The 24,950-nt window shown below is 37.0% G+C and overlaps 1 protein-coding gene and 1 long non-coding RNA gene across 4 annotated transcripts in view; one reads left to right on the top strand and one right to left on the bottom strand.

Annotated features, from left to right (window-relative positions):
- The window catches only part of LOC125386390, a 73,526-nt gene that overhangs the window by 18,566 nt on the left and 30,010 nt on the right, over positions 1-24,950 (bottom strand). The window lies entirely within an intron of this gene.
- LOC100650903 (cadherin-89D) overlaps positions 773-24,950 on the top strand; it is a 36,680-nt gene continuing 12,502 nt past the window's right edge. The window contains exons 1-10 of one of the 3 annotated variants that reach the window (XM_048412501.1): positions 773-1,145; positions 5,139-5,256; positions 5,398-5,550; positions 16,681-16,811; positions 17,307-17,465; positions 19,973-20,081; positions 20,936-21,138; positions 21,300-21,428; positions 23,256-24,219; positions 24,773-24,931. In XM_048412501.1, the coding sequence (XP_048268458.1) occupies positions 5,448-5,550; positions 16,681-16,811; positions 17,307-17,465; positions 19,973-20,081; positions 20,936-21,138; positions 21,300-21,428; positions 23,256-24,219; positions 24,773-24,931 (1,957 nt within the window). In that variant the 5' untranslated portion in view covers positions 773-1,145; positions 5,139-5,256; positions 5,398-5,447. The remainder of the gene's footprint in view (positions 1,146-5,138; positions 5,257-5,397; positions 5,551-16,680; positions 16,812-17,306; positions 17,466-19,972; positions 20,082-20,935; positions 21,139-21,299; positions 21,429-23,255; positions 24,220-24,772; positions 24,932-24,950) is intronic. The other 2 variants (XM_020866864.2, XM_048412502.1) reach the window with 2 other exon arrangements.

Genomic DNA, 24,950 nt, shown 5'->3' on the forward strand with positions numbered 1-24,950 from the left:
ACAAAAATTTTCTTGAAACAAGCCTTTTAACCGTAGATGGATGAAAGGAGTCAAATGATGTTACAGTTTCACTTGAAAGTTGATAACCAATAAGGAACTGCGTTTTATTGTACATTATGGCTTCCGCCTTTTGTCTAAATGTACGAATAAGTGGAGTACTCCTTGTTAAATGTATTTTAGTAGAACGTATAATATACCCGCCGATCGATATCGATGATCGCCTTTAACCATTTTGCTTTCAAAATTTGCTATCGTTGGTATCTATAAAATGATCCTTCAACGTTGGCTATAAACGAATAATATATTTCACTATATACAAGTTTATAAAATTATCATTCGTCGCTAGCACCAAAGATATCTATCGTTTTCATCTTTGTCATAGAGTGCCTTCCGATCCTCGTTCTACATCCAAACCTTTTGTCTGTCAGTACGTTTCTGTCATTTTGTATTCATCCATTGCTGGAAAACTTGGACCATTTCTCATTTTTACGATCACGTTTCATCTCAACCAAAGACTCAGGATTAATTTTATCAAAGACGAGTAACGGAGCACAGGTGAGGCATTTGCTTGTCAGCGTAGTGCACAATGGTCGCTGCGATGGTCAGTGGCCGCTGAAAGCGAAAGGACGAGCGTGGTTCGCGCGTAAAAGAGGGGTGAATGCTGGATATACGAACGGCGGTGTACGCGCGCGAACCACTTGCCCGTTCCTTAGCCGGGACAACGTGGACGAAGTCGGTAGCGCGAGCGAACAGGACACGAGCGATCCGACTAGTCGCGCGTATCCGACTCGTAGGCAAAGTCGAAAGTATTACTCGTGGGGAACTTCGTGGACCGAAAGTGGTGGACGCACGGCCGCCGTCCGACCGCGGCCAATGCCAGTCACCAGTGAAACGTGAAACGCGAAACTGGGCGAAAGTTTTGTCCTGATCGCTGGTCGAGGAGGGAGACCACGATTTGTCGTGAATTCGTACCGATTCTTTATTAGAGCTCGTCCACACCATCCGGACAGCTCATTCGGGTAACGAGTGTCGCGTTCTGTCCTCGCACCTGTTGTGTTCGCGTACCTTGTTCGGTTACAGTACTCTGTTATTTGTTTAGAGTATTTTGACCGTGGAAGAGGAAGTGCAGTCGTGGTCGAAGGAAGGTTGGTATACCAGACAACTGATGGGATTGTTTGGTAGTATCGGGTATCGTTGAAGCAAGATGCGAGCGATGAATGATAAGTTTGATGGCATGTTGAATGGTTGTGGATGCAGTTCGTACGGTCAGGTTGATCTCCTCACATAATTCTGTACCAGATTTAAGGTACTAGTTTTCAGTCGAATTACTCAGTTTAAGATGCAGGATACGCTTAGTAACCGAAGACTCGTTTTGTTTCTACCAGTAATGGTATGTTTGATTAAACGATATCGTACGATTACATAGTTAGGCGATCTAGCGTTGGTAACTATAAATGCAACAGGACTTAAGGTTGCATATGAGATTTTGAAATATGAATATTCCGGAAATATGAATCGGGATGGTAGAAGATCGAATGGCAGATGTTTCAGAACTTCTGCCTTTATATTTTTACCAGGTGAAATCTAACTAGTCGAGCAAAATTGTGTTATTTCTCGCTCAAGGTATTTCTTTGAAATTAAAATCCTATGAAAAAGAGTTCGATCTTCGTTCAATTTCGATAAATTCTTCTACGCTTTAATAAATAGGAACAGAGTGGAAAACGATGTCAGGGAAAATAAACCACTGTTGTTTTCATACATTTTCTACGCGGTCGTAGCGAGTAAAAAGTTTCGAGTGATTCATTGGAGGAGAACTTCATTTGAGTAATTGCTCGGGAATTTACCAGACCAGCTCTAACGTAAATATATGTAATTCAGATAACGAATTAAAGAATAAGCGGGGCGAATAGAATTACGGAAGCGATGAAAGTCGATTTTTATAGCATTTTAAATACGTAGTACGTAGCTGACAGTATATATTTAATAGATCGATGTTCCTGAACTCATGGATGCATTTACATCTCTGAAAAGGTTAAAGATCCATGTTGGAAAATCTCAATCATTAATCGATAAATTTTTCAGACGAAACGACCGCCATCCTAACCTAAATACCTTCGTACCTTAATAGGCGATTTATTTCTGATAAGATTGCAGAGTAGAACGCGGTGCGGTTCTGGATGATAATGCTCAAGGTGCGTGCTTGCGCCATTAAAATAGATACCGTTCACTCGCGCAACACGAAACACGTAATTGAGCGAAAGTTTTGCCGCGTAGTTGTGGGGTACACGGACCGGAAGTACCATTACGCCGTTTACGAGCTTCTTATTAAGCGCTTCTTTGTCTGCGCCGTGGTTTTCTTCGGATCATCGAGTTACTGCGCGTTGGGTCACAGGGAACCACGGATCATTTGCATGTTGCTCGACCAAGTTCGAGGCTGTTGTCGGAATGACGGAAGTTTGCGACTGATCGAGGTCGGTCGCTTCTATGTATCAACGAGGATTTTTCAGCCATGCGACGTTAAGTAGAAAGAGACAAGTATGGTCGGGCGATTTGGAACTTTTGATAATTCGGTGATAAACTGAAGCATTATAATTGCGGACACGTTAATTTCTTAAATTGCTGTTGATCTCGTACGAAATGTTATAATTAATTCTTTGTACATTACCGGAGAAACCATTAAAAGGACCGAATCTGAATACGACTCGTAGAATTATTTATATATATTATTTAGTATATTTAAAATGTTCGAAACGGTCGGTGTAAGATAAATGTTTCCGGGATCACGTTAAATCTTTTATCGTTTCTATCCCGGAACAAACAGCGATGGCAGGGATAATAATGCCGAGAATTCGGTTAAAACGGTGCATCCGATCGCCCGGCCACTTCCCCGATCCCTCTAATCGGATCGTCCTTCTACGAGAAAACGGTGCGCTGCGTCCTTGCACTTGGAACGCCTGGAAATTTATACGGCTTTCATCCGTTCGCTACTTTAAAGTAGGTTCACTGTTTCACTTGTGCTCGAGTTTAACTCTCGGCTCGTGCTTCCGTTTCTCTCGAGCACTGTCTTAGCGTTTCGCTCTTCCACGAGTTCTTCTAGACTTACGCTTCATCAAGGTCGAACTTCGTGATCCGTGAGTGTATACGCATTTGCATAGCTGTGCAGTTAGTTTGTGCATCGGTAAGGCAACACGCAGGCTGTTTATGGGTATACCGTTTCTTTCTTCGGCATAGACGTAGTATGTTGATTCCGTTAGCGAGTCGGTCAGGAAAGTAGGAAAATATAGCGACGCCACAATTTTCTTTTTCGTAGCAAAAGGCGCGAGAAATATCCTTTTCTTTTGAAAACTAGAAATTACCTGGAATTGATATTTATTTATGATGAATAATCTTATGGAAATAAATTAATTTCTTCTTTAAAAGTCAACTCTAATCACGTACGTAGTCGGTAAAATTGAAAATTTACGAAGAGTAGAGTTATTAGTTTGGGATCTAAGAAACTTGTGAAATTTGGCAGAGTTGTTTTAGTTATAGAAGGATTAAGAAGTTTATTATATTACGTACATAATAATTATTTACGCATATGTGATTTTAGATCTCATATGAATATGACTTATCCAAGAGAAACTTTATTTTAGTTACTTTTATCGTAGAAGGAAGTAGCTAAGTACACAGTAATATATCGTTTAGTGATTCTCAAATTGCTGGTTTGTACAAACGACAGACGTTATAATTATAAGAGCGTTTCCTAATATCAAAGTAACAAGTTTAATTATTGTGATTACTCGTTGTAGGAAATACACTTTCAGATTCTTTCCTTCGTATATGAAATTATGACAGCGGTATAGTTCTCTCTATGTACATACAATACATGTACGCATTTTATTATGTAAATATTTTATAAATCATTCTCTTAATTATTTTAGCAAAAGAAAAAAAGCTTACTGTTTGCACGAAATAAAATAGTAAAATTGAACTGTCGGATTACAGTCTGATAAAAGCAACGATGAAAAAAGAAATCAGATTTCTTTTTCAAAGCGGTAGCGATCGTCGCGAACTACTCTATTCATCCTAAGATCCCCCGGAGTATGTCGAGTTGATTGACAGCCTCGATTCGCGTAATGCCAATTTGTTCGAGTTACGGTCACTAACATCGTCGAAAGTGAAATCGTGGCGTGCAAAAACGCCGACACAGATCTTCGTGATAATTTGTCGTCGACTTCTTAACATTCTTCCTATGTCATTGTCATTGCAACCTTACCAGTCGAAATGTGTCTGTCTGACTTATTTAATACATTATGATATATAAATTCAAATTTGTATTTTTATCGTTTAATCTTTCTAATTGAATTATTTACCGATTCATTCGTTACTCGAAGCATTTTCTTCTTTGCATGTAATGCAATTTACTAGAATAGTAATCGTTGGAAACTTGTCAAACGAGCTCGGTAATTAATATTTTTCGGATTAACTGTATTCAACCACGATTTAACTTTGCAAGTAACTCGAAACGATGTATCGTAGGTACGTGGGAGAAATATTTCGATATTCGAATTCTTTCTCAACCAAACAATCGCATCTTCTTCCCAATCGATTGAAATCCAAATGAACCTTGCACCAGTGTCATCCTCCCGTTACGTCAATTTGTCATCATTCTCGATTTCATTCTCACTCGTTCCATCGAATTTTTCCCGACATCGTGCGTTTCACACCGCAGTCCGTGTCCAATTTACACAATTTCACCGCGGGAACAATTACACGATCTTACCGCGCGAATGTATTACGCCGGTGCTTTCTCTTTAACTTGAACTTAATTGCACGGTGAACACTGAGAACCTGGTCGCTTCCCTCTCGACGTTGGTACGCTCCTAGTCTAGGTTACATCGTTTTCTAGCTATCTGACCAGCATAGTTCATCCAACGATATCTCGCCACGTGTCTCTAAAATTTGGCTTATTCACGCATTCCTAACATTCGCCCCAGCCATACATCTATAGCACTTGAAACGCAGTCATTCGCAACGCATAACCGCTCAAAATGCACAGCAATATATAAGCGATATAAGCGATATATAAAAGCCATATAAATGCCATGATACTGATCAATCTCTTTTCCTTATTTCTTCGCTGCATCGTTGAAAAGGCTACACCTTTCGTTATAAATGCGAAGAAGACTCCCTTCCACCAGCGATCACAAGCCTAATTGCTCTACGGAACGTCCGATTCCCCCGGTCGCAACAAAAGACGCCAAGATAATTCAGGTGCAGTCGTCTTTTCCAAGCGAGCCATCGTGATCGTGTACATCGAGCGAACGTTGCATCTTTAGTGTGATCGGCGAAGATGCAGCGTCATAGAGCTCGACAGTGTGTGCCAGGTGACGAATCATCGTGAATAATTTGCAGACATGCACGAGGGTAAGCTGTGACCAAGCTGAAGAAGAAGAGGACCAAACATGACGCGATCAGGGGAAAAGCTTCCTTCGATTTCGTTGGTACTCCGCTGGTTTACCTTGGCGACGTTCCTGGTGGTCGTTGACCGTCTTGATCTTGCGACAGGTATGTTAAACAATATTTCATGGCTGCGTGAGTTTTAGAACGGCGGTTCTCAAACAGTATTTTGTGTCACGCCACGATGTTGAGAATTATAGTAGTGTAAAGTTGTAATTCAAAGTGTTAAAAAGATTTAATAGACTAATATTTAACAAAATCGAACTTTCTCGAAATTAGCCAGAAGTGTCCTATTAAACCAGATATAAAATTATAATAGTCATTTGTGCTTGAAATGTTCCGAAACTTGAGAATATCGGTGCAACGATAAGAGAGCGTAGAATTGCCAAATAAAAGTCATATTGTTTTCGGCACACGATATTTAATTCAACAGATTCGCCGCACCATTCTGACCGATATAATTTAGTTCTCGGGAATGGGATTTTATCGGTGCTCTTGAACGCTGTACGATCAAGTTTCTGTAGAAATCTCCTTGCAAGCTTTTATCACGCAATATTCTATTATTGCGGATAACAAACAACCCCGTTATTTCTCTCGAATGTAATATTATTTCTACAATATATTATAGTATCGATGGGCACCAATGTTGCTCTTTAATACGATTTAACTGGTCGATGATATTTCATATTATTGAATTATTGTGCACTTTTAAGAAATATTCGTTTTTAAATAAATATCTATTACTAATGAAAATTTAACATGTCGTTACTGTTTAAATAATTATTTGAAGATTTATAAAATAGCTGAATACAAAATTTGCTAATAGAAGAATAAGATTATAGCAAGATTGCACGTTTCTTTTTAACATACCGAACTTTTATCGTGCAAAATAGTTTTGAATAAATACTGTTCTCACATATGAAATAACCAAATTTTTTTATATTTTGAAATTGATCTTCGAGGGGCGCTGGAATTTAAACCAAAACGAAGCAGAGTTGATCAAACATATAGCAACTTTTCATTCATCTGAGACTCTTTTCAACCAACCGAATTATTAAAGCGGAAAGAACAGTTCGTAACTTGGCAACCGTTCTTGCTCACCAATGAAGAAAACGAAAAATAACAATTGTTCGTAACGTCGATTCCTTGTTCACGCATAATATGAGGAGGAACAGAGAGAGAGAGAGAGAGAGAGAGAAAATAATAAAAATATTCTGTGCGGTGTATGATTCTTTTCACGCGTAAAGTGCAAGGCGAATGCACCTAGATAAATCTATTCCTGACCTACTATCGCCCGCGACACTTTGAGAAACGCTGTTCCTTCGCTAAAATGGATCGTTGATTCTCATCGTTACCATTTCAGATCGTGAGATCGAGGTCTCATTCGTATTAAAACTGCAATTTGATGCTCGTTAATGAACCTTCACCTATGCTTTGGTCGTGTGCAAATGAATTAATTAAATCGGTGCTTGGTTGGGTTTGACATATTAGTCTAGCCGATTTTAGGATCGAAAATGAAAAATACGGAAGAAAAGTAAATTGTTGGGTATTTAGCTAGTTGCTAGATATCGTTGCCATTTTGCGCAGTCTATTCCAATTATTCGTTTCGATCATTTAGGTAAATTACACTACAGATTAATTTTCTGGGATTTCACTTCTTTTTGTCTTGTAATATTGTTATATGTTCTCCTTGTAAATTTTTTTTTAATAACGTATCTTTTTCAATGTCATTCTGTTCCAAGTTTTGGTTCAGTGAGACGTATTTTTGTTTGATATATTATTCCTTCCTGCGCTCTATAGAAATAATCTCTTTGACAGCACTCCAAAAGTAAAAGTTTCCTACTTTCTTAGTGTTCGTGTGTTCATGCTCTTCACCTCGGCGCTTTTAATTATTTTCACGGCGTATTCATGTATTCGTACATACATACGAATGTTGAGGTCGTGCCTACTCATATATACAGTGTCGGAAAAAATTCAAGGTTTTATAGAGATGTTTACAAGATATTTGTAAGAGCGCGGGAACGAAAAGTACTTTGATAAAAATTCTTTTTCCTAATAACGCGAGAAATACAATTGTACTATTTTGTATCATAAATTTATACGTTAATTTAACGAAAAGTATTATACGAATTTATATCAATAATTTCCCAAATCAGAATTACGTCCGATCAAGATTTACAGATTAAGATAAAATCTTAACGTTTTAGGATTAAGTTAGGACAAGCATTCGCTATAAAATAATCAGGTAAAAGTTACATCGATCGATTGATTATTCTTTTAAAAACATTTACCCCGAGAAAATTATCTGCAAATCCTCTTAGATGTCGTATTTTAAATGTAAATGATATTTGGAAAGGGTCGATATCGCGAGCCACGCATTCTCTTCCCTTGAGGCTCTCGAAGTGGTCTGTATTCTCGTTCTGTCGTGCGAAAATCTATATTATTTCGCTAGAATCTGCGAAATAATGTATCGAGGCCGCAGCGAATCTTCAGTCTCGAGCATAACGAGTGTTTAGTTCCGCCTTCGGCTTTGGAATTTCGAGGTGTCCTTTTTCATCCTCGGATTAACGGGGACATTCTCGAAGGGAAGGAGACGAAAAGGGCTGGAATTCAACTGACAATATACTGTTGCATAAACTGAAGGAGCTACTTAAATATACGTACACTGGCGCAACTTTGAGATCAGCTTTCAGAAAATTCGAGGTGAACTGTTTTCTCGTTGTGACTTTAAGTTTTATACTGCGTCCATTTACAAACAAAATTTTCGAGAAACTTTGACTATCCTAATGATTTTTGTAAATGGAACAACTATAGTTCTGCAATGTGTGTGTATACCTAAATATGTATGTATATTACACGTATATAAACTTTCGTAATCAAAGAGGTAGTGAGGATACAGGAACACTGATTGAATAGAAATCTGAAAATATCTATTCATTGGATTTTAGTGCTTGGCAGTGTAGTTCAAGGAAATACAAAATCGATTCTAGACACTTGGATAACGTCTCTCGTTAGTTGATTGCTAGGTCAAATATTCTGAAACACTATGTACCGCATATTACACTAGTTTACTACTGTGTCTCTTCCAGAAGGGAATAATTCTACATTTTTATTTTCTTAATTTCTATCAACTTTTTAATTGTTTCTAATCGTTCCTCGTTGTACAAGAAATTGTCAAATTCTATGATTTTTTTATGTACATACGTAGATATATTATAAGCAGGTATATTAAACTTTGTATTTTTTCTCGCTTTTTCAAAATAGTAGCTTTTAAATTACAATAACACGATTTTATGCAACCAGCTTTATTAGCCCAACAGAAAGTATTACAGCGTGGGCGGAACCCTGCAGTTTATATCTATGCATTTTCTTCAATGGCTGTTTTATACAGCACTTAAAGCAATTAGGCAAAACACATTTTTAGTTAAAACAAGCGGATGAAACTCTGCGATGACGAAAACATTAATGCAATAACTTTTTCCATAGAAGCGTATTAGTGTGTTAAGAAACTTTCTTGTCAAATGTTTCGTTTAATGGTTAGGTTTTATTTTTAATATAAAATATCGAATCGTTAGAATAAACTTGACTATGATTAAAAAGATCGTTATCTAGTATTTGGTCTTCTAGTATATAGTATCTGGTATTTAACCCGATCATTAATTTTCGAAGTAATTACATTTTCTTCATCGTTCCTTGACCTCCTCAAACTATGCATTTGCTATGACAGATTATAAAACGACGGGTTACACGCATCGCGAAGATCGAGGTATTACTTAACACACTTTTCATTTTATAGAAAGGTACGAATGATGAAGTGAAATATGATTTCTCAGTACCCGTTGTATATACAACAGATGAAGGAAAATTAATAATAATATACACCTGAAATATTACTTTCGATTCAATCTCACTTCAAGAAGCTAGAAAAACAAGTATTAAATCGATAATTTTACAAAAATAATTACCCTATATATTTCACTAAAATAGATATGAAACAGATATTCGTTCCTTTAAATAATCATACGATAATCGATATTTAAATATTTATTCACTATTTACATTTACATAGACTTTCCTTCCCGAGTTTGGACGAATTTCTGATTTCACGTTATATCACTGCCTTCGATTATCATTTCATTTTTAAAATCTTCATTTTGCTTCAAACACAACAATCCATATTTCGCAAAAATAAATATATTTCATTTTTCCAAACAATCAAACGTCAATCACTAAAAATCTTTATCGTCCACAAAGAAGATTCTCGACCTAATCTTCTTCCCAGTGAGCCAAACGAAATCAATTTATTCTGGAAACAAGCAAACGTAATCCGCCAACACACATTTTCCAGTACATTATTTTATGGTCCGAGCGTTCGTATAAAACGATAATCGAGATGGCGAATTTTTAAGCATAGTAGAGCTTAGCTCGGGCAAGAGCACCCTAAAACATAACGACGACGATGAAGAACTTCTGGGACATATGGACGGTGATGTATGAGCAATGAGCATGTCCAGCGATATTCGCTGGTGTCCGCGACGTCGAAGCGATGGAAGTGCGGAAACGTGCAAAAAGCTGGCCGACCTTGTCCCACTTCCTGGGAAGCTTTAGGGAACGAGCTTACTTGTGTAAATGCTACACAACATATGCACCAGCCGCGGCCGGTAGCGCACAACCGAGTCATTTCGTTATGTAATCGTTTCGTTATGTGTACCGGCCGTTTCAGAATTGTCGCCGCTTGTAGTTGAAGTGTTTCGATGTTGCCACCGGTAAGGGACAATCTGTTCCCCGTTACGTGCAACTTAATTGACGCTGGAGACACGATTTTGGATTTTAATTCTCATACACAGATTCTCCTCTTTCGCAGATGTTTTAAAAGGAGGTGTTTTTTTAGATCTTTTAATGGATTTTGGTTTACTTTAAAAAACATCGAATGGGATTTTTGAAACGTTAAATTGTATATGAAATATCTGTTTGAACACTTCAGATTCTTTAGATCGTATTAAAAAGTATATAATAATAAAATCAATTAACAGGTTCTGATCACTAATAATCTACGCGATTCGAATAAAATTATAATAGCTTTGGAAATAAAAGGCGTTCTAATTTTCAGTCTGGATCTCAATTAAGAATAAAAGTAGATATGCTAATTGGGAAAATCTGTGAAAGCATTTGGAAAGATCTTGCTAAAGCTAGGCCTATAGACAAGTCTTCAGATGAAAATTCTATTTTACGAAAAACTGACATTTCGATGGTACAATCGTGATTCAAAGTTCATTCTTATAGAGAATTGGAGCAACATTTCTTTTAATGGGGACACATCTATCTATAGAAAATCTGAAGCCTGAGTATCATTATATAAATATAATGGTGAAAATAATAATGACGCTGATAATGGAAAAATAATGACTCTATAAATCATTAATTTTATATCAACAAATTAGGATATATTTAATCTTTTATCCTATTTACTTTTCTATGAACTTACCAAGAAGATAATTCTAGATAATAATTGTATTATTAGCCTGGACATTTTCTCAGGTATGAAGACAATATAAATTTAGCTGGCACAAATAAATATTTAAAAACGATACGTCAACTACTTATCTCGATCTATGTTGAAGCAAAATTAGGATATACGAAACGAGGTTACCGAGAAAAGAAATACCTTAAGCATTTAGGAATATTTATGCGAAATTTTAACTATCCGATCTTGTAATTAATTAAACAGTTTCCTAAAAATGGAATCGAATTTTCAAACTTCAATATGCTTCCAATAATGCGCAATTCAAATATATCTAAGTACATATGTATGTCATAGCGTACATATTTTGTTATGAATTTTACAGCATTTACATCAATACACAAATATCGTAAAATATTTTTGCTACTTTAACATGGTTTATTGCATCAAGTCAATTTAAAATGTCCAGATTTTCATAAACAATATTATAATACTTAAGTACACGATTAATGATCAATTTAAAAAAACCGAATGATTTAATTTTACAAGTTTATTTACCACAAAGAAATAACATAATTAATGAAATATAATTTATAATTCCAAGGTAGACTTTAAAAAGTAATGTTGGTAACATTACTCCTTCCCTTTACCTCCTAATTTTGCAGTTGACAATGTAACTTCCAAGTAGTTCGTATAAGTACGTACGTAATTTCAAATCTCTGAATAGTAATAATATCGTAACATTTTTCTGTCTTCCTAAAAGTACTCAAAGTTACATCTAAACGTTTGAACCACTCTATGCAAGCGTATCATATACATGAAAATATATAAATACACGATATGGCTGTGCATCTATTGCGGTATCCAGTGGAGAATACGCCTCCGACGTTCCATCTTGCTGCCTCTGAAAAGTAATTCTGTCCGAGTCGACTCGTGGCAGGAAGACAAAAGTGTGGTTCTAGAAAGAGAAGAAAGAGAAGGGAAGAGACAAATGCGGAAAGAAAGAGATCGTGAGAACGAGGAAAAGAAGAAAACAGGAAAAGAGTGGAAGGAAAACGGACGACGGTTCAATGGGAAAGAAGTAGAGAGAACCTTTGGAACAGAAAGACAGTTCCTCTGTCTATTTGAGGACCTTAAAGAGCGCACTTTCAAGTGATTTGACGGTTCCTGCGGGCGGAATTTTGCGGATTATGCACGGTTCGAAACTTTATCCGGATGATCGATGAAAAGAATCGAGTAACGATTGCTTCCACTAACGAACCTAATTCGGCTTTCGCCGAGCTTAGCCGCCCGTTTTCGTCAATTTGATTGTTTCTGGCTTTCGTTTTTGGAAACAAATCTCCAATCTGACCAAAGGAGTATTTTCAAATTTGTGATTGGAGTACTTTTTAATTCGATTTTCTGATCTAAAAGCAATTTTATATATATTATAGGATATTTATATTATATTGGTAACTTGTTTCGACTGGAATTTTCAATCGAATCAAACGTACCTGTACAATAACGCAATAACGGTACAAGACGTTTGTGACGTACGATCGATAATCGTGACTGGAAAAACCTGAAAAGAATTGATCGATCGTGTACCGCGATGCGTGTCCGAGTGCGAGTATTAGCTTCGAATGGAGCATGTGATCGGGTGAAAGTACTTTGCAATACATATATTCTCGGGGAACACCTGCGAAGGTTTAGAAACGCCGACAACGCGAATAACGAACCTTTAGCTCGAGAAATATGCAAATAATAATGGTCGAACCTGGCTCGTATATTTGCACTGGAAATAAAAAAAAGTGACTTTTCGGTTATGATTTTCATTTCCAGTTCTGTGAGATCATTTCACATGTTCGTCATATTTTCATTATTTATTTTCAAAGAAATATAATTCCGAGTTCTCAGATTGATATTATTCGAGACTGACTGAAAAAACTGCGGAAGACGCCGGACAATATCATGTGAGGTGGTCAGATTGACGCGATGATCGCAGCCCCGAATAAATTAAGATAAAATCTGGCACGGTGGGACGCGAACTTCCTCCTGCTTGCCAGTGTATCGTCCCTCCGATCTTTCTCCTTTCGCAGTCGGAAACAATGTTTTACGCTGGCGTCCAGTCTGGAGCGAGCTAATTAGTCGGCTTGCTGGCGAACTGGATTCAACGCATCCACTTAAAATATAAATACCGCGCTTTGTACGTCCACGTGAACGAAAGCGCGATACCGCCGCCAGGGTTTCACGTAGTTAAACATTTCTGCAGTTTGTAATCGGAGAAAACGAACGATAGAAATTAATCCGTATATTATGGTTTTTAAGTTGTATTAATGTAAATAATATCCAATTAGGGAACCTAGATATTCACTTGTAAAGCATGGCATATTTAATGCTTCTATTTTGATACTCGATTTTTTATTCTTTTAAATATAATTTTGTTGAAAAATTTTAATCGTTCTACTTCATCAATTAGTTACATAGAAATGCAGTTTACTTAATAAAAGAAGTTTATTTAATAATAAATTGATATTTATCTTTCGATCATGAGTAGCTCTGAAAATATTGCTAACGATACGTCTATAAATATATTCGTAATAAAATAAAGAAAAATTCATCTCCTCGGCATTTGTCCAAAAACTAATTCTCTCGTTTGGAGAAAAATTTGTAATCAATTTTTGTACATAGATTTGCACGAGACTTAGTTTCTTGTAGAAGAGAACTTGACCCTCTTTCCAAGACTGACGAGCATACATTTTTTACTCCTTTTCTTCTCACCTTGTGCCACGTTCGTACAAGTTTCACACTTCGTATGTAATTGATTTGCATTCAATCGATGAGATAACGACTTACACAATTATTATTGAATAATTATAGTCGCCGTTGAACATTAGAGCATAAACAACGAGGCATGTGAGAAAGATAGAAAAACCTATTAACATAATTAGTATGGTTGCAAGTAATTACCACATTTAACTTTTCAATATAAGATTAGATATAAGAATATTTTATTCGCGATAAGTATTGAATAGGTCGTAAAGTATTCCACGTTCTGTTTCTTGCGTTTCAAAGAATGGAATTGAGGTATAGTATAACGCGCTATTAAAGCATAAAATTTAAATAAATCCATATTTAAAATATAAAGAATTCTTCTTTAAAGAAATAAAGAGATACTTGTGTGATCGAAATCACAACACACAGTGCATTTCACGTTAATATCTTTAATTCTCAGTAAGGATAGAATGTTCATCAAAATAACCAAAAATTGTTTTATTAACTAATTGATAGATTAACTCGATTAGATTCGCATCAGACCGCCACGCCGATATTTGTTTCAAGGGAAAAAAGAAAAAAGGATGGAAAGAGGAAAAGAAGAAACATCCAGTTACACAGGATTAAGTTATCAATTCTCTGTCAAACACCAGGCAAGAAACGTGTCATTACCTTTTACCCTCGTAAGAAAAACTTCAATGATCTTCTCGAGACTTCTACGAAGACGAAAGACTGGATGAGTTTCTAGAGTCTACAGTTTAGAATCTACATGGATAACCGACGACCTTTCGGACGCTTCCTGGACGGCAAGAAAACTTGATTACGTTGCCTCGCGTTATGGTACATTGAACCTATCCTCGAGAAATGACGGCCGTAGCACATTCGATTTTGTCGAGAAAGGCGGCTAAAACCACGTTATCGAACAAGGAGCGATTTTTTTCCTCGATGGAAAAATGTCGTGGACTTGTTCTCGCTCGTGCTCGACAGTCGCCGACATTTGCAACAAAATGCAGGCGCCGATTTGAAGGAAACGCATGCCATTTAATTGCAACTGCGCAACGCTTGTAATATACGTTGGTGGTGAGTTTCGTAATGCTGATAGTATCGTAAAAGTAGAGCTGTTCCAGGGTAACTTTGAATTTGGATTCTTTGTATTTTTTGTAATTTTGGTTTGTCCGTCTTTTTAGGACAATTTGTTCTTGTAGTTACTGTGTTAAATTGTTGCGTAATAAATGTTGCTTCGAGATATGTAAATGGTACCAATAGGCAATCTAACTTGTTTTAGAATGTAAATTTGTATTCAGAGTAAGAACCTTCTGAACCGCGTAATATCTTTTTTGCAACTGTGTTGGATCGTTGTATAATAATTTATCTATTTATTGATTTATGGATTGATATGAAAATGAAAATACGAAAAACACGTAAACAAAGACAGGCTGGGTTGAAACTTAGAATATATTGGAGGAGAAACTGGGAATGGATAATGTATTTCTAAAGAATTCAATATTTATGGAATCAAATATTCTCAGATTAGGTTTCGTTTTCGAGAAATCAGGTTGCGAAAGTATTAACGCCAGGAAATTTCATTTATATTTAACATGCGAATGTAAGCGCTAGGATAAATATTAGAAACTCGACGAATTTGGTTTATTCATAATCTTTGATAAACCTTTAGAATCCTAGTAATTGAAACACCAAGTTTTCAAATTCATATTAAGCCTCAGACACGATTTCTGTACAGATTGTTTCATTGTTTCGACGAGTAAACTTATTAGCACGTAAACATATTTATGCACGAGTTTTACATTAACGAGCAAGCTCTATTTAATTACTTTCTCGCTGCATTTACTATGCATCACGTGTTTCTAGTTCTTAATGAAGCATTATATAATCAAGCATTATGTATAAATAAGCAAATACTGTAAAGCACATGCAACGTGAAACTTGTTACTTCGGTTTCTTATAGCGTAACATAGTTTTTTCGTTAATACATAAAGTTATTTATACGTAAACCTGTAAAATTTGTAATCAACGTCTTAGAAGTGATAAAATTAGAACTACCTTGGGTAGATGAAAGTCCCTTTTCCAGCAGCGTATGTACTTCTAAAAAATGGAAAAATCAGATCGAGTTGTAAGGTGTAACGCGTCAAACCTGTCCGCCACGGTCCATGAGCTTTAATCATGATAATGATCGATAGCCAAATTAACAGTATCAACATGCAAATTCCGTCGACGTCCTTTCACTTGCTCAAATGGACCTTATATTTTCCAGAGTTTTCGTACGAAACGTGTTACTATTACTAATATAGATAGGTACAAACGGTGTTATTTCGTGTTCGGCAATTAACGTTTTCGATGTGAACATTTGGTTTATTGGAAATAAAAAGAATCGTAACGGATAGACAAGGGAAAAGTAAAACATTTATAGGAATCAGTCGCAGGAAATGGGAAAGTACGATTGAGAATTACTGTTAGAAAGTATTTGATTAGTTCTGGGTTCCTATTTTAAACCGTGAAAACGGATACTTAAATATTACTCTACACATTGTCACGAATTGGGTTAAGATATTTGTGGTTTATAAAATATTTTCTAATCTCGACAAGACTGTTGATGGTTTCATTAAATTATCGTCCAGTAGTAAACTATAGAAGATAACATCTATCGTGATAAATGAACATCAAAAATTGTTATAATATGTATATAATGTATATCAAAATATTACAATTTACGTAAAATTCTGTTAAATATTGTACCTATAAAATTTCCTGTTCTGTTTTTTATTTATTTTTAAAATTGCCGTTGCTTTCTACTTGCAATTGAAATTCAATCGATATCAGTGTTAATAATTTTATTAAACTCCTCATATTAGCAAAGCAGAATCATATTTATGGCCACAAGTCAAATAGGAAGATCTGAAATCCTAATGATTTCCAATAAAACTTCATTGAAAGAATCATGAAAATCATTTATTTCAAATCGAATTATAAATAATTTATTCATTGCCTGTTACGTATGTTTACAGGGTGCCAGTTTTACCCAATAGGAGAGTATCTGAAGTTTGTTAGAGTACCGGAAAATCTGGCTAAAGGCACGGAAATTCTATCGCTAGAAGCTCATCCGAGAAATCATATTTCAATAATGCCAGTCGATAAAGTAAGCATTTCATTTTTACCTTTTATTTAATTCATCGATCGTATCAACTTCTTGATTCTATAATATATCGTATAATTGTAATTGTCTTCGTGGCACATTGGTGTCATAGTATTTCTGAAGAAGTAAACTACTTATGACATAATATGCGTTATATTCTAACTTCTTTGCTTGATTTGATACTGCGTGTTTTGTTTAAACAGTTACTTCGGGAATAATTCTCTAAAAATACAGATATTGGCATATACATTTTTTCGAATTATGTACCACTTTGTTAATGTCTAAGACGAAAACTTCCGCACTTTAGAAACGTAAAAGTGCGAAGAACGATCGTAAGGTATAGTTTCAGTAACGAAGGAAGCGATAATGCTTCAGTGTCACGTTTACCGTTGAACATCGCTGCTAAATGAACCACGAATGAAATAATTATACCCAAATGGTGTGTTTACCGTTGAACGAGCATGTGCTATCGCGTAACATGAGTCGTAACTGTTACAGGACGAAGACGCTCGTTTCTTCACGCACAGGGAGATGAATAGGACGCACGTCTCTCTGGTGCTGGCCCAGTCTTTGGAAGACCTGGTGGACGCGGAGATGCCTAGAAATCTGCTCAAGTTCCGCGTCGTCTGCGATTATTCCGATGGTGGCGATTCCTTGGTAAATTGTGGAAAGTATTCTACGAACGTCCGATTAATTTAGCTGCTTTTAGAATATTATGGAAACATCTTTATTACCGTTTCACGGTTCGTTTTCTTCACGAATGTAATTAGACTGTAATGAAATCATCAGACGAGCCGCGTATTAATCCTTGATCGGTATCGTTTGATCGCAGGTGATATAAGAGAGTTTGAGTTTCGAAAGATGGATTTTATGCATCTCGTATTTTTTACCAAGAAGGAAACATAATTTTCTATGTATCGAAAAAAGAAAAAATTAAGATTATTGCAACAATTTTTTTTCCCTGTAATCATCACCTATACATTCTTTTCTATTCAATTTCATTTTTTACTATATATTTTACGTAATAAATATTACCAACAAGCTTTATCGTATAAACTACAAAATGCAGATTTAAATTAAGTATAAATTAAATTAAATGACGTAATAATTAGAGTCTAATCTAACTGCTGTAATCACCTGTGAACTAACGGTACCGGTTCTGGGTTAATAATAAATCACTGAAAAATACGAGTGGCTTCTGGTTTTCTTAACTAATTCAAAAGTCCCTAGACATATTCTACTTTTTCTCTACGGATCTAGTTCTTTCGCCTAACGCGCGGGTGCATGCAGGAGTAACTAGAGCGTGCAGGTACCGGTCTCGATACGACGGACGGACCCTTGCTACCGGTTTTGTAGTTCTGTCGTGCTAATAAGCGTTTATGTAACTATTTCGTTGAAATACCGCCAATCAGAGAAACCGTTACGATATTGATTACGATTTTTACCGAGCCGCGAAATTTAATTATTCTTGAGGTGTATACTGTTAGCGTTTGTTTTGCGATCGCTCCGGAAAACAAAACCTTCACGGTCGCTTCTTTTTAACAAAATTCCGCTGTTTGTTTTCCTTAATTTCAATAATGTAGTTACATGAAACTCGTCGAAATAACTACGTATGTATAAGGAAGAATCCTATGTCTTTAGCTTTATAGTTTAGAGTAGTAGATTATTATTACTGCCGTCAACGAGGTATGGAAACGTAACGTCTTTAGAATTCTTTAGATTAGATCTTTTTAGACAGATAAAGATAAGATCAGAAAATTGTAGTCACGTTTGGTACGAAGGTTTAACAATAGAAAAATGATGAAAGGGAAACATTTTACTGCTCTTCTTAATCCTTAAATGCGAGTTTCGTTTGCCTTCTTCACCTGTGTTGCGAATATCCAATTAGACAACCAACGTCGGAACTTTGCGTTTGCCCGTCGGTGATTACACGTAAACGTGTTTCATGTAACACTGTCGAGCAGCGTTTTCCCTCGAAATTGATCCGCTAATTTTGAAAACAGTCTTTGTACTTCGCGAGTTCGCCGTTTTCGAGTATTGTACCGTTGTCATGCAAAACTGAACGATTTTCTTTTTCTTTTTCGTTATTCGTCAACGATCAGATGGGACGTTTTCATGCGTTAATGCAATTTCGGGAAATATGTCTCCCCCTGGTTGGTGATATTAAATATCGAAGAGAATCGGACAGGAAAAGGGAAGTGAGTGCCAGAGAGAACAGAAAGGGGAATATGAAAATCGATCCAACGTGCAGCACTAAAGGATACCATAAAGTCGAGAACAGTTTTTCTCCTATTTCCTAACTATTTATCTGTTATTCATCTCTTACGTTTCTTTCATTTTGTAAGGAATGATATATCTACTTGATAACTTATTCCATTTGTATGGTTTTCCAAGTCTGTTTTTTTACTCTTTTTCCATTCTTTTTTATTCGGGCAATATGACGGAAATACGAGAAACAGAACTCAGACGAAATGAAATGTATATTATTAAATATAATAAAAAATGTAGAGCGACATTGACGTAGAAATATTTGAGCGAGAAGTTTGTAAGAAAGCGAGTGTAAATGGATAAGAAGAATCAGACGGTCTGTAGTAAGACGCAGTGCCCAATCGATACAACGTTATGCGATAGGCGCTATGTATTTAATAATTATTTTGCGAATCGCTTGAAACAAAATTACGAAGATTGACAAAATCTGTAAAAATAATTTTAAACTAATTTTTTAAAACGCTTGTTTTAGCATTGAATCTGGATTTATACGTATTCCTATGGATATTAAGATATTTAATCCAGTAAAATCTATTCCACTCCGCGATAGAATTATAAATTTTACGTTTTATCGTACAAGTCTAAGAAAATTTAGAATATAAAGTGAAATTAAATATCCTGATATAAAGGGTAATTACATGGAATGCAACGATATCAATTAAGGATATCAATACGTGTGCACATAACAATATTATTTTCGCACTCAATGTTCGCTAATTAATTCATTCCTGTCTCAATTAGTTCAAGAATATTACACGTACCAACAAGAACAATGGAATATGAAAAGTTAAAATTGAAAGAAATTCCGTACAATATCGGATCCTCTTTCAAGATATAGTGCTTTCGAACCTGTACCCGGCAAAAAAAATCGATACATTTAACGTTTGTGCTTGTAGGTGACGTCGCACCTGTCAGTGACGGTCTACGTGGAAGACATAAACGATCATGCTCCACAATTTGTCGATGCACCTTATCACGTAACTGTGGACGAACTTACTCCAGTTGGTGAGATATATCGTATACGAACTAGCATATAAGAAATTGCTGCACGAAGACTGTTACGTGGAAATTCAATTTTGTGAGAAAATGAGTTCCGAAAAAAAGTCGGAGCTTTTCTGTTTTATGAAAATGTCGTTTCCCTTTTTAATCCAAATTTAAATTTCTTAGTCTTAGTTACCGTAAGAAAGAGAAAGGATCTTTTTGAGCGTTTTTTATGATATATAGCATAGAATTGGTACACCTTGTTTGTTTGTAAGAGTATTACTTGAAGTATTTTAAAGACCTAGATTTAGATAAATTTCACGCAGCTACGATACTATGTAATTTATACCGTAATAGTCGTAAACGCGGTGTAATACTACGGGGAAAGTAAAATGTCCTTTCTAAAACATTCGTACTTTTGGAGACCGTCACTTTTGTGTAAACTCGTTATTAAACTTTTATATCAAAATCTCACTTAGTAAAAGAAGTAACTAAAAATTGTATTTCAATGGGAAACTTTTCTGAAATCTTAATACAAACTTCTAAACGTTTCACGCGAAGAAAAAACATAATTACAAAATCGCTATTAATCAACAACTTTCACGGTGTTTTATCAAAACTCGCGAAGCATCGTCAATAGACCACAGATTTTTATACGGATTTATATCTTCACGAACACGATCAAAGAAATGGAAGCTAAACAGACATTTATGTCACCCGATATATATTATAATGAATATCGGATATTCCGTGTATTTTTGCGTATGATCCATATTCTATGCGTTTTTGCGCCTTTAAATTTTGCACAAATGTATAGGAATTGGTAGTTTAGTCGTCAGATTATTTTAACGAACAAAATTTCTGTCGTTTAATTACAGGCGTGACGATATTTCGTGGGATTCACGCAGTCGACGGGGACAAACCGAACACGCCGAATAGCGACGTGCACTACGCGATAGTGAAAGGCAACGAGCAGGGCAAATTTTCACTCGAATCCGGCCACAGAACTGCTCTCATACTCCGTAAACCGGTAGACTACGACAACGGTGACCGCGAGTTCACGTTGGTTATCGCGGCTACGGTGAGTACGGTGCGCGATATCATATGCAGCGAATATATCCCGTCCATAGACTAAACACGTTAGCGTGTGAATGTTGTGTTCGTGGTGAAAGTCGTCTGACGTTAATATCACTGAGATAATTACCAGTCTCATTGCCGGCTCGTCTGCCCCGTTTGTTTCAGGATCGAGGAGTGCCAGCTAGGAGTACCAACACAACCGTCAAAATCACGATATTGGACAACGATGATCTGGATCCTAAGTTCACCAGGGACGTGTACAAAGCAAAAATTTACGAGTTCTATCCGATGCCGGTAAGTATTTTGTGGATTTATTGTTATTACAAAGGGCGTGTGGTACAAGCGTTTGTCTTATTCAAATACGAAGTAAGTGTAACAAATGATATATAAGATAAAGGATTCGCTTATAAATTTTCAAACCTCTATGAATAAAGTTGACTGCAGTCAAACGTAAAGAGACTAATATTTCGACGTATATTATATTATAACCATCGACGAAAGTATGGAGGCATTGGCATTGGCCATGTGACAGTTATAAATCTTTAAGTGATACGATAATAATAATTAGATTTCTCAAATAGCAAAATGTTCAATTAACACATATGCCTACGATAATATTATCCGTGGAAGACGTTAATATATGTTTTGCGAATTATACGTGTAAATCATTCTACTTATTAGAGTAATTGCTATACGATAAGAAATGTTTCAAATGTATGTAACTGCGCGATAGAAAGAACGCAAAATATGCGTGGTATAATTATTACACTCTCACAATCAGTGATAGTCATCTAAAATTGTGAAATCTCTTCGTCGTCCAAGAGTTAATCAGTTTCTTTCACCTAAAGAATTTAACGTTCTTAAAACAACTCTTGTCCAGTATCCAAGCAAGTTATCTAACGTGTCACGAAATCGAAAATTCGTAAAAGTATTGAAAAACTGTGCCAACGGTAATCAGCTGATTGCGACGGTATGGCGTAATTGTATGGAATAGTGTGTAATTTCGCGGTAGAAAGCATCACGGTGTAACTGTATAAAACCAATCATAATTAACCAGTGATGGGAATTATTTTGTTACGTAATCGTAAAATGGCGTTACTGTGTGTTTATACCACTGTCCATAAAAATCAAGACACTTCCACTTTTTACCAAAGTGTACGGATTAATAACAAGTTAATAATTCCAAGCAATATTTACTACTCTCTTGATTCGAGCAGATTTTATTCGAAATGCGGATTATAAATACCGGTTTGAAAGAAAATCTCTTAGAAAGTGTTATTATATCGCAACCTGTATCTACGCCTACTGAAACCTGTAGCGAACTCCTAAAAATCAATTCCTTCGCCAGCAGACAGCATACAACACATGTGATTGTGATGGCAATCCGTTCGGAAAACCTTTGTTTAAAAGTATTGTTGGCTATCGATATGGCGGGTGTTTAACGACGCTGTTCGTCGCGACGAATGGACCCGTTTATCGTTTGTGTTACACGCGACGCTCGTAATCTAGGCTGTGCCACATTGCGGGAATGTCAGAGGTTAACAGTTTTCTGCACGGGGAACCTTGAGGTATAAATTTCGTTGCGAAGGGAAACACGATCGTGCAGCAACGTACACCGCGATATTTATCGCGACTCGTTCGACTTTCGAGCGATGCACGTTGCTGCGAATCGTTTGCCGAGATTCATTCGGCGCGATTTCAACTCTTAGGCTCGATGACGTAGAGTATCAGATTCGCGAAAGCGCATTCGATCGGTACATTAACTTTCCTTCCCGATTTATTTATATATATTACATCGACGCGTGTCGAGTTAGTTGGTCAAACTCATCTCTATATTACGTAGCTTCTCGGAAGTTTCTAATAATAATTCTCTACGCGTATGATCGATGCACGTACGACGATCGGTATACGAAGAAGCTGGTAGACAAGTGGCTAAAGGTTACTCGCGAGCTGAGAAGGTTTATACAATAAGTTACCGAGCCTACTTCCGAGAGTTTCTAACGTGAATTTTTGCATGGGCGAAGTCACATACAGGCTGTTTTGATATTTTTCTGCAAAACGACGAATTTGCTAAATAATTGTTTTACGTTTTTCATTCTTCAATGGTCTATATATTTCTAGGAATACCCGATCTTTAAACAGATCAACTTCTCCACACCGATCCAAGCTACCGACTGTGACAGGAACATAAACATGTCTGTGCGGTATGACATAATATCTGGCAACGAACGCGGTTTCTTTCACTTGGACCCAAAGAACGCTAGCCTGTTCCTCAAACGTCCGATCGATCTGGACGCCGAACGGAACCTACCATCCAACACTTTCATTCTACAAATTCATGCTTCCCAAGTGGACAATCCCCTGAAGACAGCGGGAGCTCGCGTCGAGGTGGAAGTTCTAGACCTAAACGACAATCTTCCCGAATTCGAGGTGGACCTGTATAATATCAGCATCGTAGAGAATCTGCCGAATGGCTTTAGTGTGTTGCAAGTGATTGCGCGTGACAAGGACCAAGACGAGAATGGACAGTTCGATTACGAACTTCGAGATCCATCCGGTGCCTTCTCAGTCGACGCTAAATCCGGTTGGTTAACGGTGAAGGACCAGTCGGTTCTCGATCGAGAGAAGCGCGATCATCTGCGAATGAAGGTCGTGGCGATCGAGAGAAAACCTAGCGTCGTTTTACGCAACGGGTCGCGGAAAATGGATGGTTCTTCCGTGGACGTCGAGGTGACATTGCTCGATGCCAATGACAACAATCCAATCTTCGTGCCTGGCAATCTCTACGAGTTGGTTGCTAAAACGGACTATAAAGTGGGCACGGTGCTTGGCCAGGTGTACGCGGTCGATGACGACCTGGGTCCCAATGGCATGGTAAGATACAGATTGCAGAAACCGGGGAACTCGACGACTCGCACACCACCGTTTATGGTGGATGAAATCACCGGTATGATTACGGTCGCCGAGAGTCCGATCCTCGAGGGAAGGCACGCGATCTTCGTCGAGGCGGCGGATCAACCGGCGAATCCGAGCGAGAGGAGATTCTCCCTAGCTGTGGTTACTGTGGATGTTTTCAGATCGAATGGTGAGCTTCATTTGTTCGTAACGTGTAGCAAACCTGGCATCACCGACTGGGCGAGTATCGACTAATTGAAACGAGATTACGAGCTAAATGAAATTATTAATCAAAATCTTAACGTATTTCCTTAAATGAACGCTCCTAATCGAACAAATTAAACTAATTCTCGCAAGTAACCGTATACACACTTGGACTTTATTTTAGATCTTTTGATTTTTATCCAAGTCACGAAAATCTACGAATATTTCAAGAAACGTGCTTCATCGATCGTAGGAAAGCTACGCGTCGTATTAGAAGAATATTTTCCAAATGTCACATAAATATTTTCTATACGTCACAATCGATCATTTTTTTACCACGCGTGATAAAGGAAATCACGAAATATTTTCGCGCGGACCGTTCCTCGCTATGCTTCCAAGGTTTCAGGAAACTTTTATCGCGGCCGAAACGATTGGCGCCGATTTCCAGCGCAAACACGCGTCCCTCCGATCGTTGCACGTTTCCAGCGCGATTTGCCAAAAAATACAAAGTCCTCTTACACGTTTTTTCTTCGTCTTAGGGCCGGAATCGCTCGAGCCGGACTTTGTGGGGGCTCCTTATGAATTTTGGGTCGGTGCCAATGTGGCAGTCGGTACTAGCGTCGGTCAGATACGTTTGAACGACGCCGTGAAGACCAACGACCTGATCTACGATCTTTTACACAGCTACGAGGAGGGTGGTACGTATTTAAAAAAAAT

Source organism: Bombus terrestris, chromosome 15 (genome assembly GCF_910591885.1).
Source record: "Bombus terrestris chromosome 15, iyBomTerr1.2, whole genome shotgun sequence".
NCBI classification, from domain to species: Eukaryota; Metazoa; Arthropoda; class Insecta; order Hymenoptera; family Apidae; genus Bombus; species Bombus terrestris.